The sequence below is a fragment of the Salmo trutta genome, chromosome 19 (assembly GCF_901001165.1).
Source record: "Salmo trutta chromosome 19, fSalTru1.1, whole genome shotgun sequence".
Classification (NCBI taxonomy): domain Eukaryota; kingdom Metazoa; phylum Chordata; class Actinopteri; order Salmoniformes; family Salmonidae; genus Salmo; species Salmo trutta.
Window position 1 is genome coordinate 16,218,444 of NC_042975.1, and position 25,343 is coordinate 16,243,786.

General features: G+C 41.6%; 1 protein-coding gene across 10 annotated transcripts; it reads right to left on the reverse strand.

Moving 5' to 3' along the window:
* Positions 1–71: 71 nt before the first annotated feature.
* Positions 72–24,268, reverse strand: LOC115154055 (protein c-ets-1-A). 10 transcript variants are annotated; one of them, XM_029699887.1, is made up of 10 exons: positions 23,928–23,975; positions 15,994–16,066; positions 15,336–15,416; positions 14,327–14,446; positions 10,993–11,193; positions 4,151–4,225; positions 3,771–4,001; positions 2,578–2,829; positions 2,326–2,444; positions 72–2,103 (listed from the first exon to the last, which is right to left on the reverse strand). In XM_029699887.1, exons 2-10 carry the CDS (start codon positions 16,019–16,021, stop codon positions 1,888–1,890), a joined length of 1,323 nt encoding a protein of 440 aa, XP_029555747.1. In that variant the 5' UTR covers positions 16,022–16,066; positions 23,928–23,975; the 3' UTR covers positions 72–1,887. The 10 variants fall into 10 exon arrangements, with proteins under 10 accessions (XP_029555747.1, XP_029555753.1, XP_029555751.1 ...); XM_029699893.1 differs by lacking the exon at positions 15,994–16,066 and having other exon boundaries at positions 15,378–15,416; positions 23,928–24,267; XM_029699891.1 differs by lacking the exon at positions 15,994–16,066 and having other exon boundaries at positions 23,928–24,267.
* Between the last annotated feature and the right edge of the window lie 1,075 nt (positions 24,269–25,343).

Here is a 25,343-nt window from a genome sequence, read left to right on the forward strand (position 1 = left end):
CACCTTAGTTTCAGCCCATGTGCCATACTAGGCCTAAGCATGTAATCCAGATGGCAAGGGGCAAAACAATGGACAATACATCACTTCTTTATTTACAACATTCACAGCTAAGGTAAACACATGGATCAGGTGGAATTTCCAGTCCAGCAGCCCCACGTTTGGCAGTGATGTCTGTCTAGCCGCTACTCAACTGTTGCTATTTATAGCTCTGTGTGTGTGTGTGTGTGTGTGTGTCACGTGGGCATTTATGTGTATGCGAGGAGTAAAAATAGAAGACCCACACAGTTAGTTTTGTTTATATTGTTTGGTATGCAACATTCTCATGTACAATCATAATAAAAGCTCTGCTCTTAATGTTCAGCGATGGGCCAGGCTCAGCCCAAGAAATCTTGTGTTTGTATAAAGCAAGAAAGAGGATACTGCCGCCTTTTTTTAATCCTGGGCCCGTATTCACAAAGTGTCTCAGACTAAGAGTTGATATAGGATCAGCCAGCCAGCCCCTCTCAATGTAATCTTCATAATAACTTTAAAAAAAAGGGAAAAACTGATCCTAGATCAGCACTCCTACTCAGGGACTCTTTTTGAATCCAGACCCACACATAGGACCAGCTGTCTGTCATTTTAAAAGTCATAAGATATATTTCATACTGTTTTTTAAATAAAACTTTCCGTTACATTATAAAAAGATACACAAATGCTGTAAAATAATTCTGAACTTCTATTTCTAGACCTTGCGATAGCATTTGGTTGTAGGGTTTGGTTCCCTCAAATATGAGAGTAATTCACACCTTTCTAACCATATTCGTATTTAATAGGGCACACTGAAACAACCTGTAGCAAAAAAATTGCAACACAAATGAGTTTATGGGACAGGTTCAGGTAGTCCCTCCCATTTCGGTCTGTTTTCTTCCATTTATTTTCTAGTGAATACAACCCAGGGTAACAGTAGAAATGTGAAAGCTCTTGCTACATTTAGGGGAACTCACGACAAAGCATGTCGAGACAGTGAATTATGGCTTGTGCAGTATTAAAAAAAAAGGCATGTCTTTGGTCAGGGAAATATGACAAATTGGACATTTTTGGCAGGTGGAAACATGACAGTGGTGGCTTTGATAGATATATAGAGCACTAGTGTTGCCCTCCATACCCTGGATGTCTGTAGCAGTCCTCAAACAAATCATTCATTCAAAAGGACTTCAGTAGCCCCTTGTGTAAGAGTAGAGTCACTGCTTTGAGACTGACACAAAAAAGCCCAATGCTTGGCTGCGGATTGTCAATGTGGTTTCCAAAGAACAATACTGAACACAGGAATAACACCAGTCTTTGGTCCCAAAGGGTACATATAACCATGTGCTCCATTTGAATAAAATGTTCTAACCTCCTTGGGTGATGGCCATGTCCAAGTAACTCGATTCCATTGTCTTCAGCAACTTGACAGGAGTCTGATTGTATTTGCATTATGATTTTTTTTGAGATTGTAATTGCTTTCATCATGATCTCCGACAACAGCGGTATGCAACTAGATTCAACCTTGGGATGATTTTTGCCAGAACATAATTCTAATAAAGAGTATTTGAAAATAATCATTTCCTACTTTGATTACATTGAGACACAATCACATTTTTTTTAATGGAATTCTTGGGAACAGATTTCCTAAATTTAACTTTTTTTTGCTGAATTCCTGGTGATTTGTCTTTTTTGACCAAAAACTAAAATCCCTCTAAAAACTCAACTTTGGGGAGATTTTTTTTTTTTTTTTTTTTTAAATCACTTGAGGGCCAGTTTTGGGCCCACAGGGCACCTGTTGGCAACCCCTGTCCTACACAAGCATGTATGTTACCTGGTGGTGCCAGACCCCACACACACACACACACACACACACACACATCACTCTCCTGTGTCCGGCATAATGTCAAGCATGGCGTGAATCTCCTCTGCGCTGTATCCCAGAAGGCCGTTCAGGTCGCAGACAAAGCGGTAGACATATCGCTTGCCAGACGTCTTGTGGATTATGTTCTTGTCGTAGTAGTAGCGCAGGCCGCGGCTCAGCTTCTCATAGTTCATCTTGGGCTTGTTCTTCCTCTGGCCCCAGCGCCTAGCCACCTGGAGGGGAGGAGTGAGGACGGAAGGTGGGAGACGGTCAAATTATCTTGATCCACCTCATCCCCAATCTCCTATGGCAAGATCAAGCAAACACTTTTAACTTTGTCTATTCCATTAGGTGTTGTCAATGTGAATTAGTAGCTGGATATAGAATGAAGTGATGATCAAATCAAGTGTTGCTTGACACTTCCCTGGTTGGCTAAGCAGAAGGGATGTTCTCACCTCATCGGGATTGGTCAATTTGAATTCCCAGCCATCTCCCGTCCAGCTGATGACCGACTGACAGGAAGTGTCGGTCAGAAGCTCCAACAGAAATTGCCACAGCTGGATCGGACCACTTCCTGTGGAAGCACAACCAAGGAACATACAGTTTATTACTTGTTTGTTTCTTTGAGATTCAATTAAATACCAGTCACCTTTTGCTACCAGGTAGTCAGCAACTGTTATGCATTCTTGGGTTACATAAACACACACCTGTGTATCCCGCAAGAGCCGATGCCAGTATGACAGACTTGTCTTTGGTCGGGTCCATTCGTGCCTTCACATAGTCTTTGAAGGTGCCTTTGGCCGGGTGGCCACGCAGCGTGGACGGATAGTCGTCAGAGTCAAAGCTGTTGTAGGAGGGCACGCGCTGCAGGCTGCAGAAGTGGCTGCCCCAGGACTGGGTGAGACGCTCACAAGCCTCTAGGCTCTCCATACTCTCAGATTCTTGGCCCCCAATTTTACCTGGGATGAAAGAGTGGAACACCACAGCCATGTTCAGTTGGTGGAAAACATTTTGAAACAAAGTGAAGCATGGAAGCACTACCTGAACCAATTATTTAAAAAAATATTCTGCTGCAAAATATTTGCTACCGTGTGCAATACTGAACAACCACCAGGTATTTATAATGAGGATCATAAAACTGAATGTTAATTTGCATCACAGTGAAGAAAATCCATTCACACAATGTCCTTAATGATCTCGCTAATGATCTCCTTGCTAAATCTGATTCTACCAGGCTAAAATGTCATACATTCAATGTACGAGAGAATATTACATTTAGCACACAAACATTCTCCCATGATGTCTTCTATAGCATTTAAGGTGGAGGAGAATGTGGTTGAATTGGTAGAAAATGGTGTTTGCAACGTCAGGGTCGTGGGTTGATTTCCACTGAGGTCAATAAAATAAAAATGTATGTATAACTTTCGTAAAACTGACCATCCTACTGATCCTCGACTTCGGCTCTTACCTCCCTCACTAGCTTTAAGCACCAGCTGTCAGAGCAGCTCACAGATCACTGCACATCGCTCATCTGTAAATAGCCCATCCAATCTACCTCATCTCCATACTGTATTTATTTATTTCTCTTAGTCCTTTGCACCCCAGTACCTCTACTTGCACATTCATCTTCTGCACATTCTACCATTCCAGTGTTTAATTGCTATATTGTAATTCACCACCATGGCCTATTTATTATATGTTTGTTTATTCCATGTGTAACTCTGTTGTATGTGTCGAACTGCTTTGCTTTATCTTGGTCAGGTCGCAGTTGCAAATGAGAACTTGTTTTCAACTAGCCTACCTGGTTAAATAAAAAAAATTATCTACGCACGTAAATATCTTTGGACAAAAGCATCTGCTAAATGGCATATGTTAATATATTACTTGACTGTGGTCTTACCTCGAATGACATGCCCCATGCACATGTTGTCATGGGAGACCACTTCCTGTTTGATAGTGAGGTAGTCCCCCTGCTTAGGACCCAATGGGCCAATAGAATCTCCGTTCTCAATCTTGATTGACAGCAGGTCCTCACAGGTGGTTGGTAGGAGTGTCTGATAGGACTCTGTGATGAAGCCTGGCTCGGAGGTTTCCGATGGAATGATGCACTGGGCACGTTCAGTACCATAGTCTATGGAGAAGAATTGGGGGGAGAAACATTATATCGCTCTCCCAAAAAAGGGAGTGATGATATTTCTCTCCATTATAAAATGGACAGTATGATTTGGACAATAGTTGTGTCTCTTGTGTTTTGGGCAGAGGCAGAGAAGCTATACTCACTGGCAAAGTAGTCATAAGTGAACCGAGACTCCTGGAATGTGGACATCAAGCCATTGACGGGGAAATTCCTCACATCTTTACCAAGAAAGACATGTTAGTTATGATGGTACCCTCCCCCCCCCCCAAGATTTTGTATTGTAGACATGCAGTAATAGAGTAGTGGCCTGAGGGAACACAATGTGTTGTGAAAAGTGTACTGAAATGTAATGTTTTTTCAATTTTATTTCACCAGGTAGGCCAGTTGAGAACAAGTTCTCATTTACAACTGTGACTTGGCCAAGATAAACCAAAGCAGTGCGACAAAAACAACAGAGCTCCACATGGGATAAACAAACGTAAAGTCAACAGAATATAAAAAAATGTATATACATTGTGTGCAAATGTAGTAAGATTAGGCAGGTAAGACAATAATAGGCCATAGTGGCAAAATAATTACAGTTTAGCATTAACACTGGAGTGATAGATGTGCAAGTAGAGATACTGGGGTGCAAAATAGCAAAAACAAATAACATTGGGATGAGGTAGTTGGGTGGGCTATTTACAGATTGGCTGTGGAAACAGGTACAGTGATCGGTAAGCTGCTCTGACAGCTGATGCTTAAAGTTAGACTGGGAGATATGAATCTCCAGCTTCAGAGATTTTTGCAATTTGTTCCAGTCATTGGCAGCAGAGAACTGGAAGCAAAGGCGACCAAAGGAAGGGTCGGCTTTGGGGGTGACCTGTGAAATATACCTGCTATAGTGCATGCTACAGGAGGCCATTTTGTAAATGACGTCGCCGAAGTTGAGGATCGGTGGGATAGTCAGTTTTACGAGGGTATGTTTGGCAGCATGAGTGAAGGAGGATTTTTTGCAAAATAGGAAGCCAATTCTAGATTTAATTTTGGATTGGAGATGCTTAATGTGAGTCTGGAAGGAGAGTTTACAGTCTAACCAGACACCTAGGTATTTGTAGTTGTCCACATATTCTCGGTGAGAACCGTTCAGAGTAGTGATGCTAGTCGGGCGGGTGCGGGCAGCGAGCGGGTAAAGAGCATGCATTTAGTTTTACTTGCATTTAAGAGCAGTTGGAGGCTACGGAAGGAGTGTTGTATGGCATTGAAGCTTGTCTGGAGGTTTGATAACAATGTCCAAAGAAGGGCCAGATGTACACAGAATTGTGTCGTCTGCATAGAGGTGGATCAGAGAATCACCAACAGCAAGAGCAACATCATTGATATATACAGAGAAAAGAGTCGGCCTGAGAGTTGAACCCTGTGGCACACCCATAGAGACTGCCAGAGTGCTGGTCATCAGGCCCTCCGATTTGACACACTGAACTCTATCAGAGAAGTAGTTGGTGAACCAGGCGAGGCAGTCATTTGAGAAACCAAGGCTATTGAGTCTGTCGATACGAATGCGGTGATTGACAGAGTCGAAAGCCTTGGCCAGATCGATGAAGACGGCTGCACAGTACTGTCTTTTATCGATGGCGGTTACGATATCATTTAGGACCTTCAGCGTGGCTGAGCTGCACCCATGACCAGCTCGGAAACCAGATTGCATAGCGGAGAAGGTACGGTGGGATTTGAAATGGTTGGTGATCTGTTTGTTAACTTGGCTTTCGAAGACTTTAGAAAAGGCAGGGCAAGATAGATATAGGTCTGTAACAGTTTGGATCTAGAGTGTCTCCCCCTTTGAAGAGGTGGATGACCGTGGCAGCTTTCCAATTTGTAGGGATCTCCAACAATACGAAAGAGGTTGAACAGGCTAGTAATAGGGGTTGCAACAATTGCGGTGGATAATTTTAGAACGAGGGTGCAGATTGTCTAGCCCAGCTGATTTGTAGGGGTCAAGATTTTGCAGCTCTTTCAGAACATCAGCTATTTGGGTGAAGGAGAAGTGGGGTGGGGGCTTGGGCAAGTTGCTGCGGGGGGGGGGGGGGGGGGGGGGGGGGTGTAGAGCTGTTGGCCGGGGTAGGGGTGGCCAGGTGGAAAGCATGGCCAGCCGTAGAAAAATGCTTATTGAAATTATCGATTATCTTAATTTTATCAGTGTTTCCTAGCCTCAGTGCAGTGGACAGCTGGGAGGAGGTGCTCTTCTTCTCCATGGACTTGTGTCCCAAAACTTTTTTGAGTTAGTGCTACAGGACGCAAATTTCTGTTTGAAAAAGCTAGCCATAGCTTTCCTAACTGACTGTATCTATTGGTTCCTGACCTCCCTGAAAAGTTGCATATCGCGGGGGCTATTCGATGCTAATGCAGTACGCCACAGGAGGTTTTTGTGCTGGTCAAGAGCAGTCAAGTCTGGAGTGAACCAAGGGCTATATCTGTTCTTAGTTCTACATTTTTTGAATGGGGCATGCTTATTTAAGATGGTGAGGATAGCACTTTTAAAGAATAACCAGGCATCCTCTACGGACGGAATGAGGTCAATATCCTTCCAGGATACCCGGGCCAAGTCGATTAGAAAGGCCTGCTTGCTGAAGTTTTTTCGGGAGCGTTTGACAGTGATGAGAGGTGGTCATTTGACCACGGACGCAGGCAATGAGGCAGTGATCGCTGAGATCTTGGTTGAAGACAGCAGAAGTGTATTTAGAGGGCAGGTTGGTCAGGATGATATCTAGGAGGGTGCCCGTATTTACAGTTGTACCTGGTAGGTTCCTTGATCATTTGTGTGAGATTGAGGGCATCTAGCTTAGATTGTAGGACGGCCGGGGTGTTAAGCATATCCCAGTTTAGGTCACCTGACAGTACAAACTCTGAAGATAAGTGGGGGACAATTCATCCACAGCTGGGGGCTGAGGGGGGTCTATAACAAGCAGCAACAGTGAGAGACTTATTTCTGGAAAGGTGGATTTTTAAAAGTAGAAGCTCGAATTGTTTGGGAACAGACCTGGATAGCATGACAGAAATCTGCAGACTAACTCCACCCCCTTTGGCAGTTCTATCTTGGTGGAAAATGTTGTACTTGGGGATGGAAATTTCAGAATTTTTGGTGGCCTTCCTAAGCCAGGATTCAGACACGGCTAGGACATCAGGGTTGGCGGAGTGTGCTAAAGCAGTGACTAAAACAAACTTAGGGAGGAGGCTTCTGATGTTAACATGCATGATGGTATGGTAGGATGTGAGTACAGTGGAGGTAAACCTAGGTGTTGAGTGACGATGAGAGGTTTTGTCTCTGGCGGCACCAGTTAACCTGTTTGGGCTAGGGGGCAGTATTGAGAATTTTGGAAAAAATATGTGCCCATTTTTAACTGCCTCCTACACCAGAATATGCATATTATTGTTCAGGTTTGGATAGAAAACACTCAGAATTTTCTAAAACTGTTTGAATGGTGTCTGTGAGTATAACAGAACTCCTATGGCAGGCAAAAACCTGACAAGGTTTCATGCAGGAAGTACCCTGTCTGACAAGGAGTCGTGCGTCTTGCATCTGTTTATTGAAAAGTAAGGATCTTAGCTGTAACGTGACAATTCCCAGGGCTCCGATAGGCTCTCAGAACCCGGGAAATACCTGAAGGTTGACGAGGCAGCCTCAGGCTGAAACACATTATCGCCTTTGGTAAGTGGCGGATCAGAGGACCTTTGAATGAGGCGCGTACACGATTCGCTCCTGAGGAGAAATTTAATTCGGCTGTTTAGGCTCAATGCATATTCCCGGTCAGAATATTATCGCTTTTCTACGAGATAAATGGCATAAAAATTGGTTTTAAACAGCGGTTGACATGCTTCGAAGTACGGTAATGGAATATTTTGAAATTTTTTGTCACGCCAATGCGCCATGCGCAAGACCGTGATGTAGCATTCTGATAGTGTCTAGAACTCACGAACAAAACGTCGCTGTTTGGATATAACGATGGATTATTTGGGACCAAACCAACATTTGTTATTGAAGTAGAAGTCCTGGCAGTGTATTCTGACGAAGAACAAGCAAGGTAAGAACATTTTTCTTATAGGAAATGTGATTTTGGTGGAGGCTGACCTGGGTGGGTGTCTAAATAGCTAGCCCTGTGATGCCGGGCTATGTACTTAGATTATTGCAAAATGTGCTTCATCCGAAAAGCTATTTTAAAAATCGGACATATCGAGTGCATAGAGGAGTAATGTATCTATAATTCTTAAAATAATTGTTATGCTTTTTGTGAACGTTTATCGTGAGTAATTTAGCAAACTGTTAGTAAATTCCCCGGAAGTTTGCGGGGGTTATGCTTTTTCTGAACGTCACATGCTAATGTAAAAAGCTGTTTTTTGATATAAATATGAACTTGATTTAACAGACATGCATGTATTGTATAACACAATGTCCTAGGTGTGTCATCTGATGAAGATCATAAAAGGTTAGTGCTGCATTTAGCTGTGGTTTGGGTTTATGTGACATGATATGCTAGCTTGAAAAATGGGTGTGTGATTATTTCTGGCTGGGCACTCTGCTGACATAATCTAATGTTTTGCTTTCGTTGTAAAGCCTTTTTGATATCGGACAGTGGGGTTAGATTAACGAGATTCTTGTCTTTAAATAGCTGTAAAATAGTCATATGTTTGAGAAATTGAAGTAATAGTATTTCTAACGATTCAAAAATCGCACCACTGGATTTCAGTGGCTGTTACGTAGGTGGGACGAGTTCGTCCCACATGCGCCAGAGAGGTTAAGGTCTCCGCATGTGTGTGGGATGGGACAAAAGAGCCATCTAAGGCATGTTGAGCAGGACTGAGGGCTCTACAGTGAAATAAAACAATAAGAACTAGCCGAGACAGCAGTAGACAAGGCATATTGACAGAGGCATAAAGCAATCACAGGTGTTGATCGGGAGAGCTAAGACAACAATGGGTAAATGGCGATGAATGTCATCTAATATTTTTTAAATTGTATTTAACCACCCTAATGTTGCTGGACCCCAGGAAGTTTAGCTGCTGCCCAGGAGACATTTATTTATAACAACATTTCAACCCTTATGTCTTCATTAGGCATGGAGCAGCAGTGTGCGGTGTGGAGCAGCAGTGAGGTGTTTTCCATGAGTTTGCTCCAGCACCTGCGGAAAGTACCTGGATGTGCATATGTTATTCAGCTTTTGACCCTTAACCTCTCTGGGCCATTGGGACGCTTGCGTCCCACCTACTCAACAGCCAGTGTAATCCCGTGGCGTGATATTCAAATACCTTAGAAATGCTATTACTTCAATTTCTCAAACATATGACTATATTACACCATTTTTAAAGACAAGACTCTCGTTAATCTAACCACACTGTCCGATTTCAAAAAGGCTTTACAACGAAAGCAAAACATTAGATTATGTCAGCAGAGTACCCAGCCAGAAATAATCCGACACCCATTTTTCAAGCTAGCATATAATGTCACATAAACCCAAACCACAGCTAAATACAGCACTAACCTTTGATGATCTTCATCAGATGACAATCCTAGGACATTATGTTATACAATACATGCATGTTGTGTTCAATCAAGTTCATATTTATATCAAAAACCAGCTTTTTACATTAGCATGTGACTAGCATTCTCACCGAACACTTCCGGTGAATTTACTAAATTACTCACGATAAACGTTCACAAAAAACATAATTATTTTAAGAATTATAGATACAGAACTCCTTTATGCACTCGCTATGTCCGATTTTAAAATAGCTTTTCCGTGAAAGCACATATTGCAATATTCTGAGTAGATAGCCCGGCCATCACAGGCTAGCCATTTTGACACCCACCAAGTGTGGTACTCACCAAACTCCGATTTACTATTAGAAAAGTTTGATTACCTTTGCTGTCTTCGTCAGAATGCACTCCCAGGACTTCTACTTCAATAACAAATGTTGGTTTGGTTCGAAATAATCCATCGTTATATCCAAATAGCGTTGTTTTGTTCGTGCGTTCAAGACACTATCCGATGGGGAAAGAAGGGCGATGCGCCCGACGCGTTTCGTGACAAAAAAAATTCTAAATATTCCATTACCGTACTTCGAAGCATGTCAACCGCTGTTTAAAATCAATTTTTATGCTATTTTTCTCGTAAAAAAGCGATAATATTCCGACCGGGAGTCATTGTTTTCGTTCAAAGAGAGAGAAAGTAAACATGGTGTCGGCTCGTGCACGCGCCTCCAGTCTCATTGTCCTCAGATCGACCGCTTACAAAATGCGCTAATGTTTTTCAGCCAGGGCCTGCAAAGCCACCATTCATCGTTCTGGCGCCTTCTGAGAGCCTATGGGAGCGTTAGAAAATGTCACGTCATGCCAGAGATCCCCTGTTTTGGTTAGAGATGATCAAGAAGGCCATGAAATGGTCAGAGAGAGCGCTTCCTGTTTGGAATCTTCTCAGGTTTTGGCCTGCCAAATGAGTTCTGTTATACTCACAGACACCATTCAAACAGTTTTAGAAACTTTAGGGTGTTTTCTATCCAAATCAAACAATTATATGCATATTCTAGTTATTGGGCAGGAGTAGTAACCAGATTAAATCGGGTACGTTTTTTATCCGGCCGTGCAAATACTGCCCCCTATCCCCAACAGGTGCCCATAACCTTACTGGATGGTGCTGGGTTAGCAGTGATGCTAATAACTCTAGCAATGATGCTAATAGCCTTACTAGAAGTTGCTGGGTTAGCAATGAAGCGAATAGCCTTAATGGACGTTGTTGGCCTAACATTGATACTAAAAGCCACAGGCTACTACTGTACAGCTACTACTGTATGCTGCTGGCCTAGCAATGATGCTAATAGCCTAACTAAATGTTGCTGGCCTAGCAATGCTATGAATAGCCATAGGCTACTGCATGTTGCTGGCCTAGTAATGATGCTAATAGAAATGTAAAAAGCCATCTGTTGCTATCCTAGCGATGACATAGGTGCTACCTACCTCTCTGCATCATCTCCAGGTGTTCCCACAGGATGTCCCCCACAAAGTCAGGCGCCAGGTCCAAGAAGCACTCCTTCCCCAGGGCACAGAGGCTTACCCCGGCCATACGGAAGCGGTGCAGGTCCACGCTCTTCAGGCTGAACTCATTCACTGTCCACAGCAGCCACTGGCCCACCTGGCTCTCTGACCAGTGCCTGGGGTCTGGACACAGAGGAGGAAGGGGTGTAACATCAAAAACTTTCTTAGTTAGTGAATACACAGGGATCACACTATCTGGATCATATGTCGCTGTGTATGCAGATACGTTGATTACTTAGTGACCCTCTACAGTGTTGGATCAATACAGTATTTCTGCCAAGGGTCAAAACAGAGCAAGAGGCTGGGACAGTCACAAAATAAAATAATGCATTTTGCTATTATTAATGATAAATTGTGCATCATTCATGACAATGCATCATCTGTGGAGCAATACTGTACATCCAGCTTTAAACTTGAAATAACAAATTTTTTGTACAAAATACCACAAAACACTGACAGCAACAGTTTGACACTGGGAGCAGGTCAAACTTAATCTGAAATCCGCATAAGTGAAACAGTGCCAGCACAAGTTTTTGTTGGAGAAACAGGCATCCAGCATTGTGGAAAAAACTATTCGCAGTACATACCTGGTTAAATAAAAGGTGAAATAAATTAAAAACTCTGCTGTTCTAGCGCGCGTGCAATGATGTCTGAGGGGGAAAAACTGTTTTGTTTGAACTAACTTTGTTGCTGTAACATCCTAAAACACATGTAGCCGTTTCACAAATAGGGATTCCGGCTTTAAGTCAAAAATAAAATGTATTCTCAAAACTGTTTGAGAAGCATCATATACACTTGTGTATAGTGTGGTGTTTAGCAGATGTTATAACCCTCTCGCACCAAATCCCAATCCTTAGACTTTTTGGCAGATAAAGTTAACTCCCTGCACCAAAATTCCTCAGCAACTGCCGAGACTCATAGGCGCTTATTAACAGACACCCCCTAGACGGAGTGACTCACTGTCTATCCACGCCACACACACACGTTTGTTTACTCTTAACAGGCTGCTCCTCCAACTCTCCCACCAGGTCACATGGTCTCATGCCTGCTCTGAAGGGAGTGAATGGGTTGTCATGTCGAGGTATATTGCAAGTTGGTTTAACAACCAACCAGTGGTGGAAAAAGTACCCAATTGTCCTACTTGAGTAAAAGTAAAGATACCTTAATAGAAAATGACTCAAGTAAACGTGAAAGTCACCCAGTAAAATACTACTTGAGTAAAAGTCTTGGTTTTAAATATACTGAACTATCAAAAGTAAATGTAATTGCTAAAATATACTTAAGTATGAAGAGTAAAAGTACAAATAATTTTTCCTTACATTACGCAAAGCATACAGACACATTTTCTAATTCATTTTAAATCCAATCCAACATGCAGACATCCTTTACAAATGAAGCATGTGTTTAGTGAGTCCACCAGAGCAGAGGCAGTAGAGATGTTCTCTTGATAAGTTTGTGAATTACAATGTTCCTGTCCTGCTAAGCATTTAAAATGTAACGAGTACTTCTGGGTGTCAGGGAAAATGTGTGGAATAAAAAGTAGATAATTTTCTTTAGGAATGTAGTGTAGTAAAAGTAGTCAAATAAATAGTAAAGTACAGACCACAAAAAACAACTTAAGTAAAAATACTTTCAAGTACTACTTAAGTACTTTACACCACTGCAACCAACTTGGCTTTGACAGACAGCTCCCACCGGCATGTTGTAAACACTTGAGGCAGCACATTCCTGCTGGGTCAAAAAATTTGCCTCAGAGAAAAATAAATATTTCATCAAAAACTTGGATTGACCCGTGTGTGTGTAAAATGTGCAAAATATTTCAGAAATTTATAAAATTGACACAATTCATATACAGTGAGGGAAAAAAGTATTTGATCCCCTGCTGATTTTGTACGTTTGCCCACTGACAAAGAAATGATCAGTCTATCATTTTAATGGTAGGTTTATTTGAACAGTGCGAGACAGAATAACAAAAAAATCCTGAAAAACGCATGTCAAAAATTTTATAAATTGATTTGCATTTTAATGAGGGAAATAAGTATTTGACCCCCTCTCAATCAGAAAGATTTCTGGCTCCCAGGTGTCTTTTATACAGGTAACGAGCTGAGATTAGGAGCACACTCTTAAAGGGAGCGCTCCTAATCTCAGTTTGTTACCTGTATAAAAGACACCTATCCACAGAAGCAATCAATCAGATTCCAAACTCTCCACCATGGCCAAGACCAAAGAGCTCTCCATGGATGTCAGGGACAAGATTGTAGACCTACACAAGGCTGGAATGGGCTACAAGACCATCGCCAAGCAGTTTGGTGAGAAGGTGACAACAGTTGGGGATCAAACACTGTTTTCCCTCACTGTACAGTCCCTTCAGAAAGTATTCAGACCCCTTGACTTTCCACATTTCGTTAAGTTATTTCAATTTTAGAATAAGTTTTTTTTAATTATTCAAAAACTCAAAAAGCGGCAGGGACTGGGAGACTAGTCAGGATCGAGGCAAAGATGAAACGGATCAAGGAGAGATCTTTGATGAAAACCTGCTCCAAAGCGCCCAGAACCACAGACTAGGGAAAAGTTTCACCATCCAACAGGACAACGACCCTAAGCACATAGCCAAGACAATGCAGGAGTGATCAAACATCTCTGGAGAGACTTGAAAATAGCTGTGCAGCGATGCTCCCCATCCAACCTGACAGAGCTTGAGGATCTGCAAAGAATGGGAGAAACCCCCCAAATACAGGTGTGCCAAGCTTGTAGTGTCATACCCAAGAAGACTCGATTCTATAATCGCTGCCAAAGTACTGAGTAAAGGGCCTGAATACTTATGTAAATGTGATGTTTCCGTTTTTTTATTTGTAATAAAATAGCAAACATTTATAAACCTGCTTTTGCTTTGGCATTATGGAGTATTGTGTGTAGATTGATGAGGAAAAAAACAATAATGAACTTTAGAATAAAGCTGAAACGTAACAAAATGTGGATAAAGTTAAGGTCTGAATACTTTCCAAAAGCACTGTACTTCATGTACAGACATCTGTTCTACACAATTCATTTCTATCTGGGCCCATATTCATAAAGCGTCTCAGAATAGCAGTGATTTTAGATGCAAACTGATCCTAGATCAGCAATCTAACTCAGATGCTTTTTGAATTTGGGCCCTGAACATTTAACATTGTAGTGCTCTCCTAAACAGGGACCTGTTTTTTGGGTTCCAACAGGCAGTGTGTTTCTGAATGCTGTGCAGGGGGGGTGGACTTACCTCTGGGCATGCCCAATCTCTGTTGCTCCTTGGTGAAGCCACTAAATGTGGCCCTCAGGGCCTGTGACATCATCTCCCTGCTCCCCGGTGTGAGCTGGGGCACGTCACTGAAGTCCACATCTGCCAATACGAACAAAAAAGACAAATCAGCCCCACACAGCCTCAATGCTAGTACCCTGGTCACAAATCTGATACTATACTGTAAACTGGGTTCCAGGCAACATTAGTAGTAGAGTAGACAATAACAAAACATTGTTAAATGAATGCATTGACGGTTCTACTTGTTTAGTATGTCACACAACGTCCCGAGTATGTCCTCTCCAGCGACTCATCGTGGCCCAAACACAGAGGTTTATACCACAAACAGCGTGAAAAGGGGCCTTGCCCTGATGCTTGAGAGCACCACTGTGCCTGTCCCTGTCCCCCAAACCAGAGAGACAGAAGCACTGTGCCTGCTCCCCCCGAAACCAGAGAGACAGAAGCACCATCTTGGATATATTTAATGTTGAGGTAATATGTACATGTAGGTAAAGTGACTATGCATAGATAATAAACAGAGAGGCAAGCAGGAATTAGGAGGATAGCGTTATGGTCAGATTAGCCAAATGGAGGGCTAGGAGAGCTTTGTACGCATCAGTGTGTGGAGTAAAGTTTTTTTAATACTCTGGTTGCACATGTAACATACTGGTAGAAATGAGGTAAAACTGATTTAAGTTGCCCTGCATTAAAGTCCCCAGCCACTAGGAGCGCCGCCTCTGGATGAGCGTTTTCTTGTTTGCTTATGGCCTTATATAGCTCGTTGAGTGCGGTCTTAGTGCCAACATCGGTTTGTGCTGGTAAATAGACAGCTACGAAAAATATAGATAAACTCTCTTGGTAAATAGTGTGGCCTACAGCTTATCACGAGATACTCTACCTCAGGCAAGCAAAACCTAGAGAGTTCCTTAATTAGATTTAGTGCACCAGCTGTTATTGTCAAATAGACACAGACTGCCACTCCTTGTCTTACCAGAGGGAGCTGTTCTATCTTGCCGATGCACGGAAAACCCACCCAGCTGTAGGTTATCCATATCGTCGTTCAGCCACGACTCTGAAATAGAAGATATTACAGTTTTTAATGTCCCGTTGGGAGTCTTGATTGGAGCTCATCCAGTTTATTATCCAATGATTGCACGTTGGCTAATAGGACTGAGGGTAGAGCCGGATTACCCACTCGCCATCAGATCCTTACAAGACACCCCGACCTACTTCCGCGATATTTCTGTCTCTTCTTCATGCAAATGACGGGGATTTGGACCTTGTCCGGTCTCTGAAGTAAATCCTTTGCGTCCGACTAAAAAAAAAGAAAAAGTATTTCCGTCCAGTACGAGGCGAGTAATCACTGTCCTGATATCCAGAAGCTATTTTCGGTCATAAGACGGTGGCAGAAATACCACATACAAAATAAGTGACAAATAATGCGAAAAACACAATAGCACAACTGGTTAAACGGCAGCCATCCCCTCCGGTGACAATGAAACTAATGTCAGTAAAGATAGAAATGCACCAGAGACCCTCCTTAAAACCAGTCAGACTGATGAGTGTCAGTCTCACTGGCTATGGCCAGTCTATCTAGAGTCATCAAGCGAAAACATGAACATAATTAACAGTTTCCATTTTGAACATACCAGGGGTCAGGGGGGGTGAAATCTGCATTCTATGGCTTGCCAACAGAAGAGCACATGGTTGGTTCCTGAGGGGCTAGGGTTGAGGAGAAGAATTACACTGAGAACTTGTTTTTTTCCCCTCAGTATCAAGTTTGTGAGCAGGTTGATTTGTTTCATCGTACTCTCAGCACACTTTATTGTCCTGCCTGATACAGAAAATCCCAATCATCGCACATACTGCTAAAACACCCACCATCCAATTCAGTCCCTCCCTTAAACTTCCTGTTCTAAAACATGATAAAAAAAATTATAATTAAAAGGGCAGCCATCACAAAGCCAGACATGTCACTGGCAAACACTCCAGTCTAGCCTACGATATTCTTTCAGAGAGTTGTGGAAATTTCCTGGAATCTGTGGCAAGGAGAGACAGGGAATGGGAACCACATGTTGGATATCCTGCTATGATGTCTCTGGGATAGTCTGGCCGCCCGTCTGCCAACAGCGACACAGGAAGTCACAAGGGCCCAAGTGGGAATCTCAAGTCATGGTGTACAACACAGTCCAGGTCAGAGTTGTTGGGACATTACCACTACACTGTCTGCACTAGCCCGGAAATCATTAACAATGACCTAATAAGCAGATAGTTTCAATTGCCAAAAAGTTGCTAACTTCATTTAGTTGGTGTGTATTTTTCATTTTGAATGCTACCAGAGATGGTGACTGCTAAAAACATGTAGGTTCATATTGGGGCCGGGACGATACCAGTATAGAGATACTAGTTAGTATCGTGGCAAGGAGACAAAACAAGAAGCAGATTTAACTTCTTTAGAAAAACAGCCTTCATGTTGGAAACAAACAAACTTCATATTATCATCCAGAGTCACATTTATTTACCAAGCTATATTTACCAAGCACACAATATTTTACATACAGCCTATTAAAGGATTAAAGAGTTAGGTCTGCTTCATGTTCTCTTTTTTGCCCTAAATTGTATTTATTTTTTTATTGACAAAATAATTGGGATACTGGCATTGTCACAACCCTAGTTTAAATAAGTTTGTCTCAGACACATTCAAACATGCTGTTAATTTGAATTGCAAACTAGCCTAAAGCTTGTGACTTTTGTTCTCTTTGTATGTGTCAACGAAGTTGGGCGATATCTCCAGTTTTAGATTATTTAGCCGAGAAACATCATAAATTCTGTTTAAAAATACTGATGTCTGTTTGGATACTGATGAAGACTGAGTCAGGGGCATCAATCAACATAGGCAATGTATTACATTTTGATTAAACCTTTCATATAATAACATTACTTGGGGTGAAAATCTAGTTTCTAAAGATATCCACCATTTCCTCAGGACGTTCTGGAGAAATAGACTCAAATGAAACAGATCCAAAAGAGCATGAATAAGTGGTTAGGGAGATGGAAAAAATAAATAAAAATTCACTGAATTAGTTTTACCCCCTCTATGACATTGCTGGATTTTGTGGACCACTAAGCCTGACTCACGCATGTGTCATGTGCTGGGAGAGGGAAACAAGAACACACCCTCACACAATATATGGGCTGAGCAATGATCTCCCATTGCGAGTATTGCTTGAGGTGACACCCTCAACCACACACACAGTCATGTTACCCCAGTGGTCTGGTTAAAAGATCACACAGAACCATTATGCCAGTTACCAGTCAGCTTGGGTTTCTGTGATCATTCTAAACCCTAATCATTCTCTGGCATGGCTGTCATTCAGAGCTGATAATATATCTCAGATTAGGAGTGTGGCTACATCCCAAATGGTACCCTATACATTGCAAAGAACCCATAGGGCTTCAGTCAAAAGAAGTAAACTTTATAGAGATTTGGGTGCCAATTTGGGACGCACGTTGTGTTTTATGACTAAGCGTTACAAGGCGGGATGAGGCAGTCCAGTCAGTCCACTGGCATGCCCAGTGAGCTAAACTGTTTGGATAGAGCACACCAAGGCCAGGGTGTAAGAGGGCCAGCAAGAGTGAATGGAATGCAGCCCCCCCTCTTCCACGCATGACACGTGAATGGCTCACCTAGCCACCCTTGCCGGACAATGCCTCTACCTCCTCTCCTGGAACTCCACATCACAAAGTGTGACTAGTTTTTTTTTTTTCTATTATTTTTTAAATCAAGTCACTTTATCAGTATAATTAACTAGGTCACATGACGAAGTCCTAAAAATATCAAAATGATTAAAAAAATTTAAAAACATTGCCAGCCGCCCGAACCTTTTGACTCTGGCATTCATTACGATACCCAAAGCTGTAGAGGCATGGCCATTTCATATTTAACTGCCACCTTTCACAGTATAACAGACGCCTTACGTGTTCTTACCACAAGAGGAGTTACGCGGCTGTCCTGGAATTGCTATACAAGCACTACGGACAGCCCCGTGAAGTAAACAATACATGGAATGCACGTAGGAAAGCCTAAAAACAACCTAAAATAGCTCACTTCAATTCAAATTATCTTGCAATAATATCACTCAAGATCTGTGTTTGACTTTGTATTAAACATCGTTTCCAAATCATGTAAAAATGTTTCTGATCATTTATCCATATGTACATTGGATGGTCCCCTCATTGACCGTGTCCCCGCTTATAAATATCCGGTTATTTGGATTGACTAAAAGCTCTTTCAAAAAGCATGTTGAGTTACTTAAGAAAATGTAAATTAGGGCCGATACCAGTATCGCGATACTCATTAGTATCATGGCAAAGAAACGAAGCAGATTTAACTTCCTTAGGAAACAGCCCCAATGTTGGAAACAAACATTATGTTGTCATCCAAAGTCACATTTATTTATTTTCCAAGATAGAGTAAATAATATTTTACATACAGCAGGTTTTTAAAAGGACCAAGTGTTTTAATTTTTGCCATGGAAAAAAAATATTGCGATACTGGTATTTTTATTTACTTAACTAGGTAAGTCAGTTAAGAACAAATTCTTATTTACAATGACGGCCTACCGGGGAACAGTGGGTTAGGGGGGCAGGACGACATTTTTACCTTGTCAGCTCGGGGATTCGATCCAGCAACCTTTCGGTTACTGGCCCAACGCTCTAACCACTAGGCTACCTGCAGTGACTCCCAGCCCTAAATAAGATGGGCTTCTTTTACAGGAATAAGTCATACCTTTCATTAAATAGCAGAAGAAAAAAATATTCAGTCGACATTCATGTAGTATCTTAATTTGAGCCAGTTTGCTACAGCAGGAAAATAATCTTGCAGCAATAGGAAATGTGAATTATAATTAATGGAAATTTTTTGTAGGGGTTGATACATTTTTCATTAGTTCAAATCAAGTCTAACATTTTAAAGTGAAAATAAAAATGTAGAATCATTTTTAAAGCTTGAATAAAATACAAGTTTGGATTTCCTGCACAAATTCTCAGCAACAAAAGTGATCAAATTAAGAACCTAGATCTGTAAACTACGGCAATATTATCTATATGAATGCAGCTGCCACTGTTTTGAAAAGAAGGCTGGTTCTCTGAAGTCTCGTAGATCGATGCATTGCATTATTTTTGTCTATAAGCCCTCCTGCATAAACTTCCGCTGTAACTTAATTGTTTACTTACAGATGTACAAGATTCCAGACCCAGTCTCAGGGATGGCTAACTTAGTAGATCCCTTCGATCTGCACTGCGTTAGGTAAATCTGCTTTTAGTTTTTCTGTACCGTACTTGTGGAATGATATCAAAGGCTCTCTAAAGTTGAATTAACTGGTGCCTCTAGGGCAATTCAAAAAGCTGATTAAGGAACCTTTTGGTGAAGAATGTGTTTGTTTTTCTGTGATTTTCTTTTCATGTATTGATGTGAATAATGGTGTATGTTGATTAGTATAGAGCAGAGGTCACCAACCTTTTTGAAACAGAGCTACTTCATGGGTACTGAGTCATACGAAGGGCTACCAGTTTGATACGCTCTTCTGAAATAACAAATTTGCTCAGTTTGCCTTTAGTTATGTTATTAATAATGATTAATGATACTAATCTATGTGAAGACACTGATCACGTTAATAATTTCTCACAATAATTATCAACAATGACAATAAGGTGGGAAACAGATATCAATATTCAGCACTTTAATCTCAGTAATTGTTAAATTTTCAGATGATCCCTTACATCACTACATTTCATAGGAAAAATGTCACATTTTCACTAGCCACTGACAAACCCTTTTAACGAATCATGAACTGTTGCACTGTTTCAAAAAGTTATAAATTATGTCATGTTAGAAAAATCAACTTATTTTTAAATAAATCTTGTCACATTTTGAACTAATGACCAAATCTGCTGCATTTTTTAAACACACTTTTAAATTGAACACAATTCTTCAATATTTTAATTCAACTTCGCCATGGCACTGCCATGTTGCCACTGACAACATCTGGTATCTGTTAGTGGGAAGACTGGCATTGCATGCTGTTCACCAGTGTATTGTAATCTGGTGTGTAACTTGACACTGCAATTGTGAGTGAGTCTTTCAGCTGTGCATCAGTGAGGCGTGTTCTGTGTTTGTTCTTGATGAAGTTCATGTCAGAAAACGCTGATTCACAGAGATTGGTTCAACCTAACAGGCTAGCAACCTTCATAGCTGCTGTGCATACTCCACTGTACTTCTCTGTGTCAACAAGGCACCAAAAGTTTGGTGCAGCCTGGTAGGCTTTGAGGTGGAGGTCATTTTGCAATGTTATGATTTCAATCTCCACCTGTCCAGCATCCAAGTTGAACGTTGCACTTAGTTGCTCAGCAAAGAATGTTGTGTCCACATTCATGAAAGGATTGGAAATTAAGGACACACATGGCTCAAGCTGATGAAGGTCACAAAACCTATTCTCAAACTCTTGCCCAAGTCTGTTTGACTTCACAGTACTTTTCTGCAACTTTGTCAAATGTCTCAGATGTAGAAGCATTGTCTTTCAGCACCGACTGCACAGAGAAAATGTTCATCTTGGCTTTGAATGCATTTAAAGCACTTATCAGATCAACAAGACTTACCTTTGCCTTGCAGCTTGCAGTTCAAGTCGTTTAGTTTCCCAGTAACGTCCGTCAAAAATGCAAGGTCAAGTGTCCACTCTGTGTCCTCTAGCAGTGAGACGTCTTCGCCTTTGGGCTGCTTGAACTCTTTGATTTCACCCAAAAGTGACAAAAAAACGAAGTAAAACTCGTCCTCTGCTGAGCCATCGGATTTTTGTGTGTAGCAGCAGGTCACCATATTCAGCTGACATCTCCAATAAGACTTTGAAAATCCTGCGCTGTTTTGCTTTGGAGCGGATGTTGTTTATGATTTTTACAACGGGAGTCATCACGTGCTCAATGCCGATCACCTTTGCACATAACGCCTGCTGGTGAATGATGCAGAGGTAATGCAGAAATGTTGGTAAGTCTGCGTCGCTTCTACAGTGAGCGATGAAACCTGTATGTCGGCCGATCATAGCAGGAGCCCCGTCTGTAGTCACCGCTACCAGCTTTTCCAATGGTACCTTTTTCTGCACGAAAAACTCCTTCACCGTATTATAAATGTCAACTCCCCTCGTAGTTGTCTTTAAGGGCAGTAGTGCCAGGAGTTCTTCTCTTGTGGAGAAATCTTCAAACACCATAGGGATAAAACTAACAGCTGCGCTATACTGCTGCTGTCCACGGACTCGTCGCACTGGATGCCAAATCAGCTGCACTTCGCCAGAAACTGCATTCAGCTACCATCTTCGCTGCGCCCGCTAGCTTACTCTCCACGAGCACTGTTTTTTTGGAGCGCACAATACTGACCTTTGAACTAGAGTAGGTCAGAGTTCACCTAAACTTATCTAAACTCATGTATCATGAAAATATTTAAGACAGTCATTTTTAAATATATATAAATGCAAATGTGATTAAAAAGAATAGCAACAGAATACAATTCAATTTCAGAGCGGCTCACTAGTGAGTTGTGCTATTTTTAGACCAGGCCTGCAGGCGACAATATACTATATACCCCTGGTATAGAGTATATTGATGTGTATACAGTGATCATCTGAAAGAGACCTTGGTCTCAGCATGAATCCCTTATTAAACAAATGTAACATAACATTCTAATCATTTTTGCATGTTGATTCAGGGGCATCCTGCCAGAAAAAGTATCTAAAAGGTAAACACGGCCTCCACAGGTGTGGCCCCTATCCACAGTAGCTGGCTTTATTTTGATAGCTAATGTTTGTCATCATGTACCTGGCTGATCGGCTTACTTCAAGCAAAGACATTCTCCAGAAGTCTAGTGATCACAGGCAGTGATCAGATGGGGACACAAATTCCCATCAGTGACTAGTGTACATATCCTAAGTGAGACATCTCCAGGACCAGAGAGGTAACGTGTGTCACTTCAATGCCAAGTGGTGGAAAAGGCTCTAGATGTCCAACACCTGCCAGAACCTTACCAGCCCGACACGTCTTTGAAAGATGTGACAGACTAAACCCATCACAACAAACGTCATTAGACATTTAGGGCTTACAGACATAACATTCAACCTCTAACTCATTTCTCCCATCTTATTTTATAGTGCTTTTTTACAATACCATTGTCACTGAGCACAAGTGTAATAAAACAAGTGCATGACCAAAGTATCATGGTTGTGTTACTCAGTGTGGGAACTCTCCCCCTTGAGTGAAGAGGCTGGTTGTTGGGAGAGTTGGCAGGATGGTGCAAGCTTTTGCAGACAATGCTGCAACTATCAGCACTTTCACACTCTGCTGATCACATGAACATTGTGTGTGTGCACGTGTGCGTGCGGTACTCTGTTTTCACACTTGAATCTTTAATGTGGTTGAAGAATGTGTGAATGTGGTGTTGACTAGCCTAGTTTCCATGACGTTTTCTGTCGTCTGCATTGACAGAGCAACAGTCTTGAGCAAAAACATCTGAAAAGTCATATAGTTTGAATCATATCAATGAAAGTAGAATATGAAAAATAAATATGAAAGGGAGCAAACTACATAATCTGATATTTAAGTGTTGGCAACCTATTGACAACTAAGTCTATGGGTGACAAATAGGGCAACTATGGAAATGTGAGAGATATCATAACACTGATGAGAAAACTAACAAGTACATCTAAAAACAGGTAAGAACGTGTAAACTAGTCAGTAACCTTTGCTAAAAAGGGTATCTGAGAAAATAGGCAAGCCAATCCATGTCGATTTTAGCTAGTGAGGCGATTCGATTATCCGACCTGGGTTGCCCCGGTGGAAGGAGTTCATGTCGTCTGAAAAGTGATAGCATTCGTTTTGGAACCGGGCTGCCTCCCGCGCGTGAGCAAGGTGAGCTCTGGCCGACGGCAAAGTCGGCTCAAAACAAAAGTGACATAGGTTAAGCACGTGGAGTAATGAGTAGGATTCTGTGTTTTCACATGCAAAAAGTATTGCTTTTGATAAAAACGCTTTATTTGCATTCCCAATGAAAACTAATTTGAACATCTATTTTATGGAAAAGAGATATTTCTGAACGATGCACCATGATGCCTTGTTGACAACCTGACCGAGCAGCGCAGATTATACTGTTCGATTTGAGGTCACTGTCACAGGGATAGACCGGTGCACCGATTAATCTTAATCGAACGCTGCCAGTAATTAATGGATTTTCTTTCTCTCACAATGTTGTGCACAATTACTGATACGCGCCTAAATCATCACTTATGTGCATAGCTAAAATCAAATGTTGCGTTATAAAAAAAAAAAATATGCATGTATGATAAAAGTCGTGTTCTCCATTTACTTAGGCTAAATGGAATAAAAGCTATCAAATGAAACGGCATTTTGATGCTACACATCATATTTATAGCACTCAACATAAATAGTCTGCAATAGGGTTAATATTGGTGGTTGTCTGACTGTAAACTCAAAGTATGCCTAGATGTCATATCAGTAATACAAATAAATAGACAAAGCTACTTACAATCCAATTTTTCGGATTTCATCAAAGTTAACGCTGGTTTGATATCAAGAACGACAGTCATCTCGGCAGCTTCTTCACAACGTTGATCCAATTATCACTTTTGAGTCCCAGCCGCTGCCGATTGATGAGTTATTCAATTGATTGATTTGTAGGCTATTCGAGCTCTGGGCGAATATTGATTGCGATCCCTTTATTGTCAACTTCGAATGGTATTATTCCCCATAATTTTTCTTAAAACATTTCTAGACATAAAAGTGTGTAATAAGTCCGTCCCTCTGAAACGACGTGTACGCCACTGAAAGCTACAACAAACACTCCTAATGATTTTGTTGTACGCTCTTCGCTGAAAGAAGCAGGGTTTTTTGACACATGACGCGTATTAGAGGCGAGGCCACAAACTCTACAGATGCCAGTCAGATTACTAATCATAAACAAAGCAATTTTAGGTAAATAAAACCGTTAAATGATTTACAACGAGTGTGAGTCCATGCCAAGGTGAGTCATGCACCAATAACTATACGTGTTCTACAAATAACATTACATTAAATCCCTTCTCAAGCTTGAAAAAGAACGATACATTAGTTGAACTTCATAGTAGTTGGTTTGGTTTATGACTGATTGATAACATGGAATAGATGGAATATCCCAGGGTGAAAACTTCTATGTGGATTCCGCAGCCTGAGTGAATGCAGACAGATTATCTAATAATTGATGTATTCTGGGAGTCAGTCAAATTCAACTTGTCCATCATCAGGTCAAGGAATGAGGCAACGTGTGTAGAAAATGTTGCACTGTGTCATTATAGTTTGTTTTTTGCTGTTAATGGCATCCTTCTCTGAGTAGATTGAATGTGCCCCTAAGCGCTGATATTGGGTCAGTTTTGCATTTTCCCCACTAATGGTTAAGTAATAGGATTGGGGGAAAGGAAGCTGGTCCTACATCTGCACCTAGGGGACACGTCACTCTGAAGCCTGATTGATTGTTCCATATTAATGAGACCCAGTTAGCATTTCCAGTCAATGGAGAGACACCAAGTCACATTGATTGGAATGTTTTCTTTTGTGACTGATTCTAACCACAATGCACAAACACACACATTCACCTTGTTACTCGCTTGCTCACTGACTCACTCATTCAGTCAAGGACGCACACATGCCTACTCGTTCGCACACATGCGCACGCACGCAGACAGGACAGACACACACCCTGTCACACACAATGCATCTTGTGTTCTCAGTGCTTTGCCTATTCCAGTTTCCCCTTCTTGTGGTCTGTGGGGACTGTGGAGAGGCAGAAGGGACAGTGTAGTGTGGTCTGTGGGGCAAGGGTCCAGCAGAGATCACAGGGTCTCCCTGTGGGGAAGGAGGGACAGACAAGGGGTCAGAGTGAACAAAGCCTTGGCTCATTCTGATCAAT

What these genes read in the sequence shown, in the direction of transcription:
- LOC115154055 (XM_029699883.1), bottom strand. Translation starts at nt 21,218, where the DNA reads ATGGTGACCTGCTGCTACACACAAAAATCCGATGGCTCAGCAGAGGAC. An exon ending in GAGATTGGGCATGCCCAGAG is followed by an intron (nt 11,194 to 14,326) that starts GTAAGTCCACCC and finishes CTCTGTGTCCAG; the next exon opens with ACCCCAGGCACTGGTCAGAG. An exon ending in GGCTCTTGCGGGATACACAG is followed by an intron (nt 2,445 to 2,577) that starts GTGTGTGTTTAT and finishes GTGCTTCCACAG; the next exon opens with GAAGTGGTCCGATCCAGCTG.